Source organism: Poromitra crassiceps (assembly GCF_964638095.1).
Source record: "Poromitra crassiceps genome assembly, chromosome: 9".
In the NCBI taxonomy this organism is placed as follows: Eukaryota; Metazoa; Chordata; class Actinopteri; order Beryciformes; family Melamphaidae; genus Poromitra; species Poromitra crassiceps.
In genome coordinates, this window is record NC_139630.1 from 11495520 (window position 1) to 11511365 (window position 15846).

Here is a 15846-nt window from a genome sequence, read left to right on the forward strand (position 1 = left end):
CTCTAGCCTCCTGTCTGTCTCTCTAGCCTCCTGTCTGTCTCTCTAGCCTCCTGTCTGTCTCTCCAGCCTCCTGTCTGTCTCTCTAGCCTCCTGTCTGTCTCTCCAGCCTCCTGTCTGTCTGTCTCTCCAGCCTCCTGTCTGTCTGTCTCTCCAGCCTCCTGTCTGTCTGTCTCTCCAGCCTCCTGTCTGTCTGTCTCTCCAGCCTCCTGCCTGTCTGTCTCTCCAGCCTCCTGTCTGTCTGTCTCTCCAGCCTCCTGTCTCTGTCTCTCCAGCCTCCTGTCTCTGTCTCTCCAGCCTCCTGTCTCTGTCTCTCCAGCCTCCTGTCTCTGTCTCTCCAGCCTCCTGTCTGTCTCTCCAGCCTCCTGTCTGTCTGTCTCTCCAGCCTCCTGTCTCTGTCTCTCCAGCCTCCTGTCTCTGTCTCTCCAGCCTCCTGTCTCTGTCTCTCCAGCCTCCTGTCTGTCTGTCTGTCTGTCTGTCTGTCTCTCCAGCCTCCTGTCTGTCTGTCTCTCCAGCCTCCTGTCTGTCTGTCTCTCCAGCCTCCTGTCTGTCTGTCTCTCCAGCCTCCTGTCTGTCTGTCTCTCCAGCCTCCTGTCTGTCTGTCTCTCCAGCCTCCTGTCTGTCTGTCTCTCCAGCCTCCTGTCTGTCTGTCTCTCCAGCCTCCTGTCTGTCTGTCTCTCCAGCCTCCTGTCTGTCTGTCTCTCCAGCCTCCTGTCTGTCTGTCTCTCTAGCCTCCTGTCTGTCTGTCTCTCCAGCCTCCTGTCTGTTGCTGCATTCAAGACTAGAGCCTGACCGATATGGGATAATTCAGACCGATAGTGATTTTAGAGGAGGGGATTCACTGATATCCGAGGACCTATCACTCTGTGTAGCCTAACAGACTTTTGGCTGCAGTTATTTTGAATGGAGGACCTATCACTCTGTGTAGCCTAACAGACTTTTGGCTGCAGTTATTTTGAATGGAGGACACATCACTCTGTGTAGTCTAACAGACTTTTGGCTGCAGTTATTTTGAATGGAGGACCTATCACTCTGTGTAGCCTAACAGACTTTTGGCTGCAGTTATTTTGAATGGAGGTCACATCACTCTGTGTAGCCTAACAGACTTTTGGTTGCAGTTATTTTGAATGGAGGACACATCACTCCGTGTAGCCTAACAGACTTTTGGCTGCAGTTATTTTGAATGGAGGTCACATCACTCTGTGTAGCCTAACAGACTTTTGGTTGCAGTTATTTTGAATGGAGGACACATCACTCTGTGTAGCCTAACAGACTTTTGGTTGCAGTTATTTTGAATGGAGGACACATCACTCTGTGTAGCCTAACAGACTTTTGGTTGCAGTTATTTTGAATGGAGGACACATCACTCTGTGTAGCCTAACAGACTTTTGGCTGCAGTTATTTTGAATGGAGGTCACATCACTCTGTGTAGCCTAACAGACTTTTGGTTGCAGTTATTTTGAATGGAGGACACATCACTCTGTGTAGCCTAACAGACTTTTGGCTGCAGTTATTTTGAATGGAGGACCTATCACTCTGTGTAGCCTAACAGACTTTTGGTTGCAGTTATTTTGAATGGAGGACACATCACTCTGTGTAGCCTAACAGACTTTTGGCTGCAGTTATTTTGAATGGAGGTCACATCACTCTGTGTAGCCTAACAGACTTTTGGTTGCAGTTATTTTGAATGGAGGACACATCACTCTGTGTAGCCTAACAGACTTTTGGCTGCAGTTATTTTGAATGGAGGTCACATCACTCTGTGTAGCCTAACAGACTTTTGGTTGCAGTTATTTTGAATGGAGGACACATCACTCTGTGTAGCCTAACAGACTTTTGGCTGCAGTTATTTTGAATGGAGGTCACATCACTCCGTGTAGCCTAACAGACTTTTGGTTGCAGTTATTTTGAATGGAGGACACATCACTCTGTGTAGCCTAACAGACTTTTGGCTGCAGTTATTTTGAATGGAGGACACATCACTCTGTGTAGCCTAACAGACTTTTGGCTGCAGTTATTTTGAATGGAGGACACATCACTCCGTGTAAATGGACTTTTGCGGCCTAAATCAATATCAGTCGGGCTGTATTCAGGACACCTCGATATCGGGCGGGGGGGAGTTCCAGACTTTTTTTTAAAATGCATTGAACAGTCCAACTCGGATGACAGCTTGTAAATCCTCTCCAGCCTCCTGTCTGTCAATCAGTAACTCAGATGAGGGAATGCTCTTTGATCCTGTCAATCATCTCCTGTCAATCATTCACTGGCCCCGCCCCTCTGAGTCAGGACCTCCCCTCCCCTCCCTCAACACCCAACACCCCTCTGAACATCCTGTATATGGCAATATTAAATGCAACCATAGACCGTCAAAAGAATATGGACAGAGTCCCAGTTTTGAAGCCTAGTGTGACCGTGGCCATCTTGGCGTTCTTGCAGAGCTTGCACGGGACGGGGGGTTTCCCAGAGCCGCATCTTCGCCTGCTATTGGTCCGTGATCGGCCAGCTGCGCGATCACTGGACAGACGACCTGTCATTCACCTATCAAAATTCACCCCCCGTACAGTTGTTATGAAAGGTGAAAGGCTGTAAACATGTGTATTTTCTGCTGTAAAGACGGGCATGTTAACGTGGGGATCTATGGGGATTGACTCCCTTTTGGAGCCAGCCTCAGGTAGGCCATTTGAGGAACTACAGCTTTCAATATCGCTTCCGCGAGTTCCTCTGCCCGTGCCCGAGCTTGCTGCCTGGATGCAACATTGCAGTACCCAATGCACCCACTACCCTGCAAGACTGGGCCTGCACTGTATACACACCTTCGGCTGCTGAAGTGCCCTTGAGCAAGACACGTGTCTGTGGTGTGTGTGTGTGTGTGTGTGTGTGTGTGTGTGTGTGTGTGTGTGTGTGTGTGTGTGTGTGTGTGTGTGTGTGTTCCCCCTGGCTCAGAATCAGGTCAGGCTTACATCTGTCTAAATAAGGAGAGAGAGAGAGAGAGGTTTGTTTTCCTAATGAGGTCACACTTTGAGGTGTGTGTGTGTGTGCGTGCGTGTGTGTGTGCGTGTGTGTGTGTGTGTGTGTGTGTGTGTGTGCTTGCATGTGTGCGTGCGTGTGTGTGTGTCTCCTGGTACAGCAGGCAGGATAGTGAAGGTTCACTGACCTCAGCACATGGGCATTCTGGGTAACGAAGTCCTTGACAACAGTCGGACAGTCTAGCTTTAAAATGATAGTTCAGACGTGGGGTTGTATGAGGTACTTATCCATCATCAGTGTATTACTTCTTGCTTGTCAGACTATCTCCCTGCAAAACTCCCATGGTGAAATAAGTTTGCTTGTCACACAATAAATCACACTCGTTTGACTTAAGAGGGCATGTATGTTGTATCCTTCACATTCGCTAACCAGTCTTTGAACTGAAATATTTGAAGAAGTTGGGATCCGTGTCTGAGAGAAATAGCCTGGCTGGTTCGATGTTTATCCGTTCACCTGCGTCGCGTTGAAGCACTTTTTACAGACTGGCTTCGTTTGATGTGTCCGGGCTTGCCTTCGCTGTCAGCAGCGTAAGTAAGCAAAATACTTCCACATTTCGCTTCGTGCATTTGCTTTCTCAACAAACGTTGGGCAGCTTCAGACTAGAAGCCGCTGCCATTTTCGCTGTGTCCTGTGTGTCGGGCTGCTGACTGAAGGACTGGCCAGAGAGAGCAGAGAGGGGAGGAGGGGGGAAACCTGCACGCCCACACATGAAGCAGACATACCGCTCTTCTGACAACCTACGAACTGGTGAAATGTCCGCGATGACGGGGTCGCGCTTATCCCGGAAAACAATTTTCACACATGAAAGGCATAGACCACTTTCTGGTCATTTCCCGGTATAAAGCGCATGTGTGAAAAACGGCTTTAGAGTAGATGGTGGTCCAGGGCTCAACACTAACTTTTAAAAGTGGTTGCAGGGCCCAAAATTCTGCGCGGGATTGCGGGTGTCGCGCATAATTTCGTCAATTCCAATGCTGGCAAATTCCCGCACGCATGTACAGCGACGTCAAATGAAACCCTTTTAAATGAGCCTGGTCAAGCAGCCAGTCACATGAACTCACATTTCACGGAACTCACGGAGGCAGCCATTACCGTTTTGCCAGCTGCGTTCCAGATTGGCCGGTTGCGATGTCAACTACGAGGCGGGTCGCTGATTGGCTAGAGCAGGGGTTCCCAACCTTTTTTGTGCCTAGGACCGGTACATACATGGGGAAAAAAAGTTGCGGACCGGTTGTCAATTTGAATGGTTTTAGTTACATATATATTTACTCACCAGGTGGCGACAAAGGGTAAATAACAGCCATTTGTGTTGTACTGTATGTAGCCTATTCACCTTATTCTTTGCCCACACATGGACGCTTCCGCATTACGTCATTTCGTAATAGTATTTCCGTTTTGACTTGCCAAAAACCCCGCAGGCAAAATGGCCGCGCACACTCCGCTCCTAAAGTGGCAAAATTACTCCCCCATAAACTAACATATCTTGGCCAATACGTATGTAACATACAAAATAAAACAACCCGTAATATCTTAATTTTATGTAGAATGCAGAGGACATGTAACTGTTTAGTTAAACTTGCATTCCAGGAATATTGTGCTCTAAAGATGACGTTAGTGGAGTCGAGGCAGTTGCGTCCTGAAACCCACATAGGTTGCGTGCGATTCGAGGCGTAACCTATGTGCGTTTTAGCGTAACCTATGTGCGATTCGAAATAACGCATCTGAGATAGAAACGTTATGAATATAGCCACGTTATAAACAACAAACTAACGCTGGTGATCCGTATGGAAACAGTGTTACTCGAAATGGTTAAAAGTTATATCAATTTGGTCATTCAGTGGCATTTTACTGCCATATAACATAACTAACTAGTGGCTAATATTAGCCACCGAAGGCAACTAGCACTGAACCGGAAGAACAAATACGTTTGCGTTGAACGCGGAAGAGAGAAAAAGTGGGCGTGGTGAATAAGGTGAATAGAGTATTTATGTTTTTGTTTCAACTACAAACATAAATAAACGTCAACTTGAAACTATGTTTCAACTACCACACACAGCCTATAATATTATAGCCTATGTTTATAAAACCCCCCAAACTCTAAGTTTGTTAGCTGGCCTGCTACCTAACTAGCTAGCTAGCTCTGTCAACTTCCTTTGTTGTGTTTTGAAGTGACGGTGGGACCATGACGCAGTCACGCACACTCGCTAGCCTGTTCCACACACACGCACACACGCACACACACACACACACACACACGCACACTCGCTAGCCTGTTCCAAAATGTTTGCTCTTTCAATGTGACGACGTGACTAGGAAGGACACATCCTGCCGCCTGCCCACGAAGATATTGAGAAACTGCTAATGTGTGTGTGTGTGTGTGTGTGTGTGTGTGTGCGTGCGTGCCCCCTGAGGCAGCAGTCAGGTGTGGTTCTGACACGCCTCTTCTCTGGTATTTGGCTAATGTATACACACACACACCCCCCCACACACACACACACACACACACACACCTAGCAACACTCGCCACACCTCCTATGGTGGCCGTGAAGAGCAAAAAGCAACATTGAATTTTTTCCATTGTGATTTGTTGTCATGGTTTCTCTTTTGTTTGATTTACAAGTTCGGTGTGTTTTGCACTTCATGACCGTCGTCATACATTACAAACCACACCAAACCAAGCTGAACTAACACCAACATACATTACAAACCACACCAAACCAAGCTGAACTAACACCAACACTACACCACACAAGTAACTGACTAGCCTGGTTTGGCCTGGTTGGGTCTGGAAGCAGTTCAGCTCCCAGGAGAGAATAACTACTGCCTGTAAAGTAAACCAGGACAGAGGGAGGAGATACCCCTGTCTGTCTGTCTGTCTGTCTGTCTGTCTGTCTGTCTGTCTGCCTGTCTATCTCTCTCTGTCAGTCTATCTCTCCCTGTCTGTCTCCAGGTTGTCATGGTGATGTTGTCTCTGTCTTTGTCTCTCAGGTTGCCATAGTGACGTCTCTGTCTGTCTCTCTCAGGTCGCCATAGTGATGTTGTCTCTGTCTGTCTCTCTCAGGTTGCTATGGTGATGTTGTCTCTGTATGTGACTACGGATGGGTACCGTTCACATTTGAACCGATACCGGTACCTGGAATTCGGTACGGTACCCAAAACGGTACCATTTTCGGTACTTTACATGCTCTAATAACAAAAAAAATTGCAGTTGTAAAAAGAAAAAAGTCCAAACTTCTCAGAGAGAGCGGTCGGTATTCACTAAAGCCTTCATATCTCAGACTCTGTAGCACATAGAAACATAAAATAAAAAGCATTTGAGAGCTTAACCCTTTGGCTTTTCGTATTATATTTGCCCTAATGTTCATTAAAACAATTTTTTATCTTTAATTCTATTCTATCTATTCTAACGCATTTTAAGAAATGTTAAAGCTTATGGCAAATGTATCCCTTCCAAATAAAAAGCCACGGGTTTAAGCTCTCAAATGCTTTTTATTTCATGTTGATAGCTACTATGAAGGCTGAGGAAATACCCTTGACAATTACTGCAGCAAGAGTAACGTTAGCGATCTCTGTTTTGCAGTCGTGAAGACAGTGAAAAGCCCCGTTATCTAACAACCACAACGGCAGTGAAACAACTTATCCAGCCAACGCTAGCTAATTAAATAACGTTACTTGATGTTGTAGAAGTCGATGCCTCTCTCAACGTTACAGCTGAGGAGGTGCTGCTAACGTTAGCTCCGGTGCGGTATCTGCTTCATTCACCCTCAGCCTATCTAAGACGTTACAGTCTTCAGCATTTAGCTAAATATATCTTGTGTTTGACCATGCTTCCTCAAGTTTGAGCTGTTTCCCTGGCCAGCTTTGAAATTCACATCACAAATGTTGCAACCAGTGTTGTCTGAGTCTATCTTGGTAAAGTGTAGCCACATTTTTCGGCTGGTCCTGTTTGTTGATGTTTCAGGTGTGTGACGTACTGACGTAACGCGCTCTCACGTGTTGCCTTAAGGTTCCGTCGGAATTTCTAATTTACCCACTCTCTTCTATTACTCAGATGCGTTCAAGTACCGAAATGAGGTACCGTTTCATTTCATGTGAACTGATACTCGGTAGTACCGCCCCCTTTCGGTCGGTGCCTGTAAAAGTACCGAGTTTGGTACCCATCCCTATATGTGTCTCAGGTTGCCGTGGTGACGTTGTCTCTGTCTGTCTCTCTCAGGTTGCTATGGTGACGTTGTCTCTGTATGTGTCTCAGGTTGCCGTGGTGACGTTGTCTCTGTCTGTCTCTCTCAGGTTGCCGTCGTGAAGATGAAGCACACGGAGAGAGTTTACGCCATGAAGATCCTCAACAAGTGGGAGATGCTGAAGAGAGCCGAGGTCAGCATGTTCTTCATGTCTGGTTCTAGTGCAGGTTGAGGTTCTGGAGTGACATGATATAACCTCCTCTTGGTGTCATGTCAGGACCAGGTTCTGTTGAGAGGGAAAACTGGTCCTGGTCACATGGTCTGAGCCTCACGGGCCCTACACATCACAGCATTCACATGTATTCGCGTAACTGCTCGACTTGCTGCTGCAGCTTGATTGGCTGTCTTTCAGTCTTAAATTGGTCGATTTCAAATTGGCCCCTCCTCTCGTCGCTGTCGTCCTCCACCGCTAGGTATCCCAGCATGCTTTGCAAGGCGATGAACGACATCTCCAATAGAAAATAAATGGGCAGCAGCATCTACACACGAGGTGGTGTGTAGGGGCTGCCTGTCACCCCTTGGGCCACGGGACGTCCCGCTGTGGGGTTTGAACCTGTGACAGTCAGTCTGACTGACATTGGTAACACTTTACAATAAGTGTACATGAATTAATTGTTATTAATGCTTGATAAGCATTAACTAACTCTTAATTAACAGCCGTGATCTTAAGCTTGCTCGAACCTTAACCTCAGTGACTTCATGCCTTCGTTAACGCGATATCCTTGACAGAATTTCATCAAATTTGCCTCAAACGTGCACTTGGACTCAAAGATGAACTGATTGGTACATTTTGGGGGGTCAAAGTTCAAGGTCACTGTGACCTCACGGAACGCCATTTCCAAGCTTGTTAAGGTGATATCTGAGGATGCCTTGACGGAATTTCTTCCAATTTGGCCCAAACGTCGACTTGGACTCGAGGATGAACTGATTTGATTTTGGCGGTCAAAGGTCAAGGTCACTGTGACCTCACGACCGCTCCTTTCATGCTCGTTAGCGCAATATCTCAGGAACGCCTTCATGGAATTTCATCAGATTTGTCTCAAACGTCCATTTGGACTCAAGGATGAACTGATTAGATTTTGGTGATCAAAGGTCAAAGTTCAAGGTCACTGTCACGACTGCCCGTTTCACGCTTGTTAATGTGATATCTCAGGAACGCCTTGACAGAATTTCTTCAAATTTGGCGCAAGGGTCCACTTGGACTCAAAGATGAACTGCTTACATTTTGGTGGTCAAAGGTCAAGGTCACTGTGACCTCACGAACGCCATTTCCAAGCTCGTTAACGCAATATCTCATTAACGCCTTGACAGAATTTCTTCACATTTATCTTTATCTTTATTGTAGCAGGGACAGTACACAATAAATATATTGCACCAGAGATAGCTAAAAGCTAATTTGCATTGTAGTCCCTGGGCACACAGAGTCCTGTGTGCACACAGTACATATCAAATACAGCAATTAAAGGAAAATCCTAATGTCTAAACAATCAAGATACGTGACAAAAAATGATACTTACTATTAGCAAGATACTACATATACAATGCGCATAACAGTAAAAATAGAACACATAGAGGTAGATAGCTCATTTGGCTCAAAAGTCTTGACAGACATGGATGTCAACTGCTTACTTGTTGGCAGAGGCAGATATTCGCGTTGCGGTCATTCTAGTTGTTCTATTATTCTCTCTACCTGTCCTATAGTACAGACAGTCATGGAATTTGGGGCAAAATCACATCGAACGATACATTTATTATCAGATGTAGGTAAAGTGGGGGTCTCTGGCCGTATTAGGGGGTCGTTGATATCAACACCATAAGTAAATCATTACCAGACACATTAGTTAACTGTTAATTAAGCTTTAACTAACCCTTAATTAATGTACCCTTATTGTAAAGTGTTACCCTGTCGTTCTGCCCCACCCCAGATATGAGGACCTGACAGAGGCCACAGTGCTGCTAGCTTCTCTAGGCGCACTTTCCACTGTTCTGACTGTTTCTGAGGACACAGAACAGCGTCCAATACTGGTGAACATGTAGATCCTTTTTGCCATGACGGTAGCGTGTTCCAGCCTACTATATATTGTGCTTCTCATGATGTTGGCGTGTTCTTCTACATTGTGCTTGTCATGACGTTTGCATGCTCTGTGTGCAGACGGCGTGTTTCCGCGAAGAGAGGAACGTTCTGGTGAACGGAGACAGTCAGTGGATCACAACCTTACACTACGCCTTCCAGGACGACAACTTTCTGGTTAGTGCTACTACTAATACTATTACTATTACTATTATTATTACCTAGTAAATACCTAGTAATACCTAGTAAAAAGTTCTGAGTGGATTTGCACAGAACTTTGTAGAAAATCAGATCATGTTAGAAGTGATTAACTTAGAAGTGATTAACTTAGAAGTGAGTAAGTTAGAAGTGATTAACTTAGAAGTGATGACCACACCCCCTTTTGGCTAGTGGGCGTGGTAATGACCATGGCCAATCATAAAAAGGTGCGTAAATTCCAAACAGATTCACATAATACCATAAGAATGTGTAGAAAGCTTGCTGGATGTATGCACTCTACCGAGTGTCCTCTAGTTATTATTATATTATATTTTTCTATACAGTACATGGTGATGGATTATTATGATAATCATATTCAGTGTTTCCCCTAGAAAATCTTTCAGGCCTGGAGGGATTTCGAAACGTACCCCGAACGGTGCGGGCCATCGCTGGCGACTCTAAACTTTTAGCTAACCTATTCGCATCTATGTTCGCAATGGCATCCCAAGTATCATCATACTATTATGGGATGCGATGCGAACAGTTGTATTATGGGATGTGCGTTTCCCAGGCAACAACACACGTTGACACGTTTTGGAACAGCGCTGCACGCTGGCACAATGCTCCTAAAAGCAAAATGCTTGTTTTGAATGATTTGGCACCTTCTATTACTGTCAACACCAGTATTGTTGTATTGTAATAATATGCCATAAAGGTTGATTGAAATTTTGGGGAGAGCAGGGGGGGAAATCAAAAAAGAAAAAAAAGAAATTTCTGCCTGGCGGACCCGCCAGGCCTGTAGAATGTTAGGGGAAACACTGATATTAATATGAATATGAATGTAATGTGTTTCTTCAGTACCTGGTGATGGATTACTATGTGGGCGGAGACTTGCTGACTCTGCTCAGTAAGTTTGAGGACCGTCTTCCAGAAGACATGGCCAAGTTCTACGTAGCTGAGATGGTTCTGGCCATCCACTCCATCCACCAGCACCACTACGTCCACAGGTGCGTACCTGCTGCTCTGCCGTTCCACTGGGTCCTATAGAGCTGAACGTCTCCAGCCCCGGAAAGAGAATTCCCCACTCATTTTCTCCATAGACATTTCGTCTCCTTGTTTCTGCGGTCCTGAATCCGTTATTCCATGAGACTACTGGGGGGTGTGCTAGCCAAGTCCCAGTCTGACAGCCACTTTGGCAAGGCAACAAGGACCATCTACGTCAGCTAGACCCGTGGCTCTCGCGCAAATCCCGTGCCATCTCGTGTACGGGATTTCATGGGCGGGGGGAGGGGTTTCAAACTTTCACCTATTTATTTGAAGCTTAGTCCACGTTTAATATGACCATCCAAGATCGTAACAGCGTATATATGATACAGAATGAAGAAATGCACAATAGGGCCCCTTTAATAATGTGAAGCATGTTGAGACTTTCAATCAAATCTGACTTGACTCGAGTCCTTGGATAAGGCTTGAAGGAACGCTCCCAGGAATGACTGGGAGGACCAGACTTCCTGTTTGTTCCTCCACTTTAAAAACCTTCTTATTTATACAACAGACACAGCAGAGAGTCACCAGTTCCTACAGAGAGAGAGAGAGAGAGAGAGAGAGAGAGAGAGAGAGAGAGAGAGAGAGAGAGAGAGAGAGAGAGAGAGAGAGAGAGAGAGAGAGAGAGAGAGAGAGAGAGAGAGAGAGAGAGAGAGAGAGAGAGAGAGAGAGAGAGAGAGAGAAGGTGCGTGCGTGAAAGTAAGTGGACTAGCTGGGAGGAAGCGGGCTCTTCCTGGCAGCAGTGTCCTCTGGGAAATGTAGTTCTTTCCTGTCCAGCCAGCTCCGCTTCCTTCCTGTCCACAAACCACAGTCCGGCCCAGCTGCCTCCTCTTCCTCACCTCAGATCAGTGTTTCCTCCTCTGACTCATGGCCCACTTGAACATCTCAAAAATGTTGGTGGCCCACATCCGACCACGAACGCTACGCAGGCCAAATAACGTGTTCAAATTCTCAGAGCACTTTGTATTTTGATCTTAACGATAAAAAGAGCCGTCCCATCAGCACCACACAGAAATGATCAGCGAGCGGCTGTCTGCAATAGGCTAATTAACAAATAATCGATTGCAAATTAAATAACTATCATTCAACAATGGAGAAATGCATTCTTACACATAATTTAAAAAAAATGTCACGAAGATTGCAATGTTTTGCAAATGATTTGCCGGTCCATTTGCAATACCTTCGAAGGCCACCAGTGGGGCCTGGACCACAGGTTGGGAATGGCTGACCTAGAGGAAGAGGAGAGAGACACAGAGACACAGAATGAGACGGGCAGGACAGGAGCGAACGAGCTGGAGGTGTATATCTTCTCTCTCCTCTGACAGGCTGTTTACAGTCTGTTAGTCTTCACCCCACCGTGTGTGTGTGTGTGTGTGTGTGTGTGTGTGTGTGTGTGTGTGTGTGTGTGTGTGTGTGTGTGTGTGTGTGTGTGTGTGCAGTGTGTCCAATGTTGGCACAACAGAGGACACTGTGTGTGGGCCATACACACACTCACTCAGGCAGACTGACAGGTTTTAAAGCTGTAGTGTGTAACTTTTGTCTCCCCCTTCTGGCAGTGAGAGTGCGTGCTTCATGCTGCCTTCATGTGGTGTCGGCAAAATGACTTTCGACTGCTTCCTTTGCTCTTTGTTGTCACGCAAGAACCTTAAACCGCTCCAACGTGTTGTTTAAAGGGACACTCCACCGATTTTCAATGCTGATTTATTTTGCACAGAATCTCACACATATCCGAAAAGTGTCAACCGTTTTGCAGACAATCATTTAGTTTGACAGTTGTTGAGAGTTGCTTTGAGTAAAGTTGTGGACCAGTGATGTCATTCATGCAGAAATTCCATCACTGGTCCACAACTTTACTCAAATCAATTCTCAATAACTGTCAAACTAAATGATTGTCTGCAAAACGGTTGACACTTTTCGGATATGTGTGAGATTATGTGCAAAATCAATCAACATTGAAAATTGGTGGCGTGTTCCTTTAAACACTCTGAGCAATAACATACAACACATCTTCTTTGCAGCGTCTCGCGTTGTTTCCACATTACGGCTTAAAAGCTCATGAACACACCGAGGTAGAACGACTTCCCAACTCGAGGAGTGGGACCATCCGAGCAGCACGTGAATGCAGCACTCATAGCCTAGCCGTAGCCTGTCCCAGCGCCTAGCCGTAGCCTGCTCCGTCGCTACTGTCTTGGCTGTAAACATTGTTTTTGAGCATCACACAACCGCTGCGAAACGATCAGAATTTGATCCGTTCGGTCCGATAACATTTGGAAAGTCCAGAAGAGCCGCGCGATGAAATTGGTTATCCCCATTCCAGTTAGCACAGGGCTAACCGCGGGAGTCTCTGGTGACCATGCTCCAGGCCAGTGTGGGAATGTCTCCACCGACAGCACTGCTGTCTAGAGAAAACTCTGGTTTGTGGCATACAGAGAGAGTTATGTGGAGCTGGGTTCATCAACATTGTGGGAAGTGGGAACTGGTTATGTTTGAATGTAACGGACGTTAATTTCTATCTAAAAGAGACAAATTTGAGCTTTAACAGCGACGTGTGTGTGTGTGTGTGTGTGTGTGTGTGTGTTGCAGAGACATCAAACCAGACAACGTGTTGTTGGACGTCAACGGTCACATCCGCCTGGCCGACTTCGGATCCTGCCTCCGTATGATGGAGGACGGCACGGTGAGACACACGCACACACACACACACACACGCACAGTCGCACACACACACACACACACACGCACACACACACACACGCACACACACACACACACACACACACACACACAACATACACTAGAGGGGGCTTTAAGCTCAGACTTGGGGGTTTAGTTGACCTTAACTCAATCTGAGGACGAGTCTCAAGTCAAGCCTCAAGTCACGGTGTATGCGACTCAAGTTCAAGTCTGAAACTCTCGTCTCTCTCTGCTGCCCCCTGCAGGTGCAGTCGTCGGTGGCGGTGGGCACTCCAGACTACATCTCCCCAGAGATCCTGCAGGCCATGGAGGACGGGATGGGCCGATACGGGCCCGAGTGTGACTGGTGGTCTCTGGGCGTGTGCACCTACGAGATGCTGTATGGAGAGACGCCTTTCTACGCCGAGTCACTGGTCGAGACCTACGGCAAGATCATGAACCACGAGGTCCGTTTGTGTGTCTGTCTGCTGTCTGTCTGTCTGTTTGTGTGTCTGTCTGCTGTCTGTCTGTTTGTCTGTCTGCTGTCTGTCTGTTTGTCTGTCTGCTGTCTGTCTGTCTGTCTGCTGTCTGTCTGTGTGTCTGTCTGTGTCTGTCTGTTTGTGTGTCTGTCTGTCTGTTTGTGTGTCTGTCTGCTGTCTGTCTGTCTGCTGTCTGTCTGTTTGTGTGTCTGTCTGTGTCTGTCTGTTTGTGTGTCTGTCTGTTTGTGTGTCTGTCTGTCTGTTTGTGTGTCTGTCTGTTTGTGTGTTTGTCTGCTGTCTGTCTGTCTGCTGTCTGTTTGTGTGTGTGTCTGTCTGTCTGTGTGTGTGTCTGTCTGCTGTCTGTCTGTTTGTGTGTCTGTCTGTCTGTTTGTGTGTCTGTCTGTCTGTCTGTCTGTGTGTCTGTCTGTCTGTTTGTGTGTCTGTCTGTCTGTGTGTCTGTGTCTGTCTGTTTGTGTGTCTGTCTGCTGTCTGTTTGTGTGTCTGTCTGTCTGTTTGTGTGTCTGTCTGTTTGTGTTGTCTGTCTGTTTGTGTGTTTGTGTGTCTGTCAGTCTGTGTGTCTATCTGTCTTTCTGCTGTCTGCCTTCTGTCTGTGTGTTTGTCTGTCTGCCTGCTGTCTGTCTGTATTTGTCTGTGTGTCTGCTGTCTGTCTGTGTGTCTGTCTGTCTGTCTGTCGGTCTGTGTGTGTGTCTGTTTGTGTGTGTCTGTGTGTGTCTGTCTGCTGTCTGTCTGTCTGTCTGTCTGTGTCTGTCTGCTGTCTGCCTGCTGCCTGTCTGTCTGTGTGTCTGTCTGCTGTCTGTCTGTGTCTGTCTGCTGTCTGTCTGTCTGTGTTATATTAGGGTTAACGTGAAACTTAAAGCCCGTGGTGGAAGACATACTTTTACATTCTGGCTGACTTGACAGTGCTGCAAGGAAACTGGAGAGAGAGACGTAGAGAGCAGATGGTTTCCCCCTCACTCTAATAGAAACATCTCGTGTACAGTAGGGCGCAGCTTCTAGAGATTATTTTTATAACGTCATGCACGGCGTTCCCCCCTCACTCGCACAGCGTTCCGCCCCTCACTCGCGCTGATTAACAGCTCTACCAGAAACATCTCTTAAGTGTACAGTAGGGCGCAGCTTCTAGAGATTATTTTATAACGTCTTATGATAAAGAATTAGTTCAAATCGCCTTAAATATCGCTGTAGAAAAGCCAGTTGGCGATCACTGCCTTCAATCGTCAATTTACGATTTGATCGCAAATCGCAGCAGCCCTAACATATAGCTTAAAGTCGAACTGAACCTGTTCGTCACGTGCATAATGAGTCTGTTTCAGACTGAAAACATAGTTTGTCTAAGATGACAGGTTGAGAGGCGGGTCATAGTATCATGTCGATGATTTTATTTGACAATTCTGGGGACTGGATTGGGCTTTGGCCAATCCTGGCGTGTTCCGCCTCCAAATCGAGTGGGATTCAGTGTGTTGTGGCGCTCCCCTCGGGAACAGCCTTTTGACGGGAGGCTGAGTGGCTGAGTGGAGCTCAGCGAGCCGCAGGCAGCCAGCTGCCTTCGTGTTGCCGAGCGGAGAGTGCAGCACGTCGGCCTGGAATCTCCGAAGTGCGACCCCTGACAACCAAGCTCTCGGATGCGCGCGCCATTATCGCTGCTATAACGATACGATATCCCTGGAATGCGCGTTTTAACGAGCCAGTTACATTTCTTTGCATTCTTAGAGATTATAGTTTTTGTTTTTTATCCATGTTTCTAACAATTGGCCAAGTTAGTAGTTAGTTTATGGGATAGGAATTCTGCCAGATGACAGGCACTAGGCGCCATTTTCGACTTCATTTGGAAGAGAAAATTATCCAGAAATGAAGATTTGATTGACAGCTGCGTGTCGTGATATGATTGGTTGAAATGGGGTAGAAATTTGATAGTACAGGGTGACGTCAGCAAACTGTAAATTACTGTTATCAATGAAATCTTGAAAAACGAACTTTTGATGTGAAAAAGTGTGAAAAACTAAAGAAATTAGATTGTTGTGATTTGTTTTGCATACATTATTAAATAGGTGCACTGCATACCCAGGTATTTGAACTAAAAGAAAAGAAAAGTCAT

At 46.4% G+C, this 15846-nt stretch overlaps 1 protein-coding gene across 2 annotated transcripts in view; it reads left to right on the forward strand.

Annotated features, from left to right (window-relative positions):
* cdc42bpb (CDC42 binding protein kinase beta (DMPK-like)) overlaps nt 1–15846 on the forward strand; it is a 95043-nt gene that overhangs the window by 22275 nt on the left and 56922 nt on the right. For both annotated transcript variants that reach the window (XM_083643607.1, XM_083643608.1), the window contains exons 3-7: nt 7315–7398; nt 9418–9513; nt 10393–10541; nt 13162–13255; nt 13518–13718. In XM_083643607.1, coding sequence (XP_083499733.1) covers nt 7315–7398; nt 9418–9513; nt 10393–10541; nt 13162–13255; nt 13518–13718 — 624 coding nt within the window. The remainder of the gene's footprint in view (nt 1–7314; nt 7399–9417; nt 9514–10392; nt 10542–13161; nt 13256–13517; nt 13719–15846) is intronic.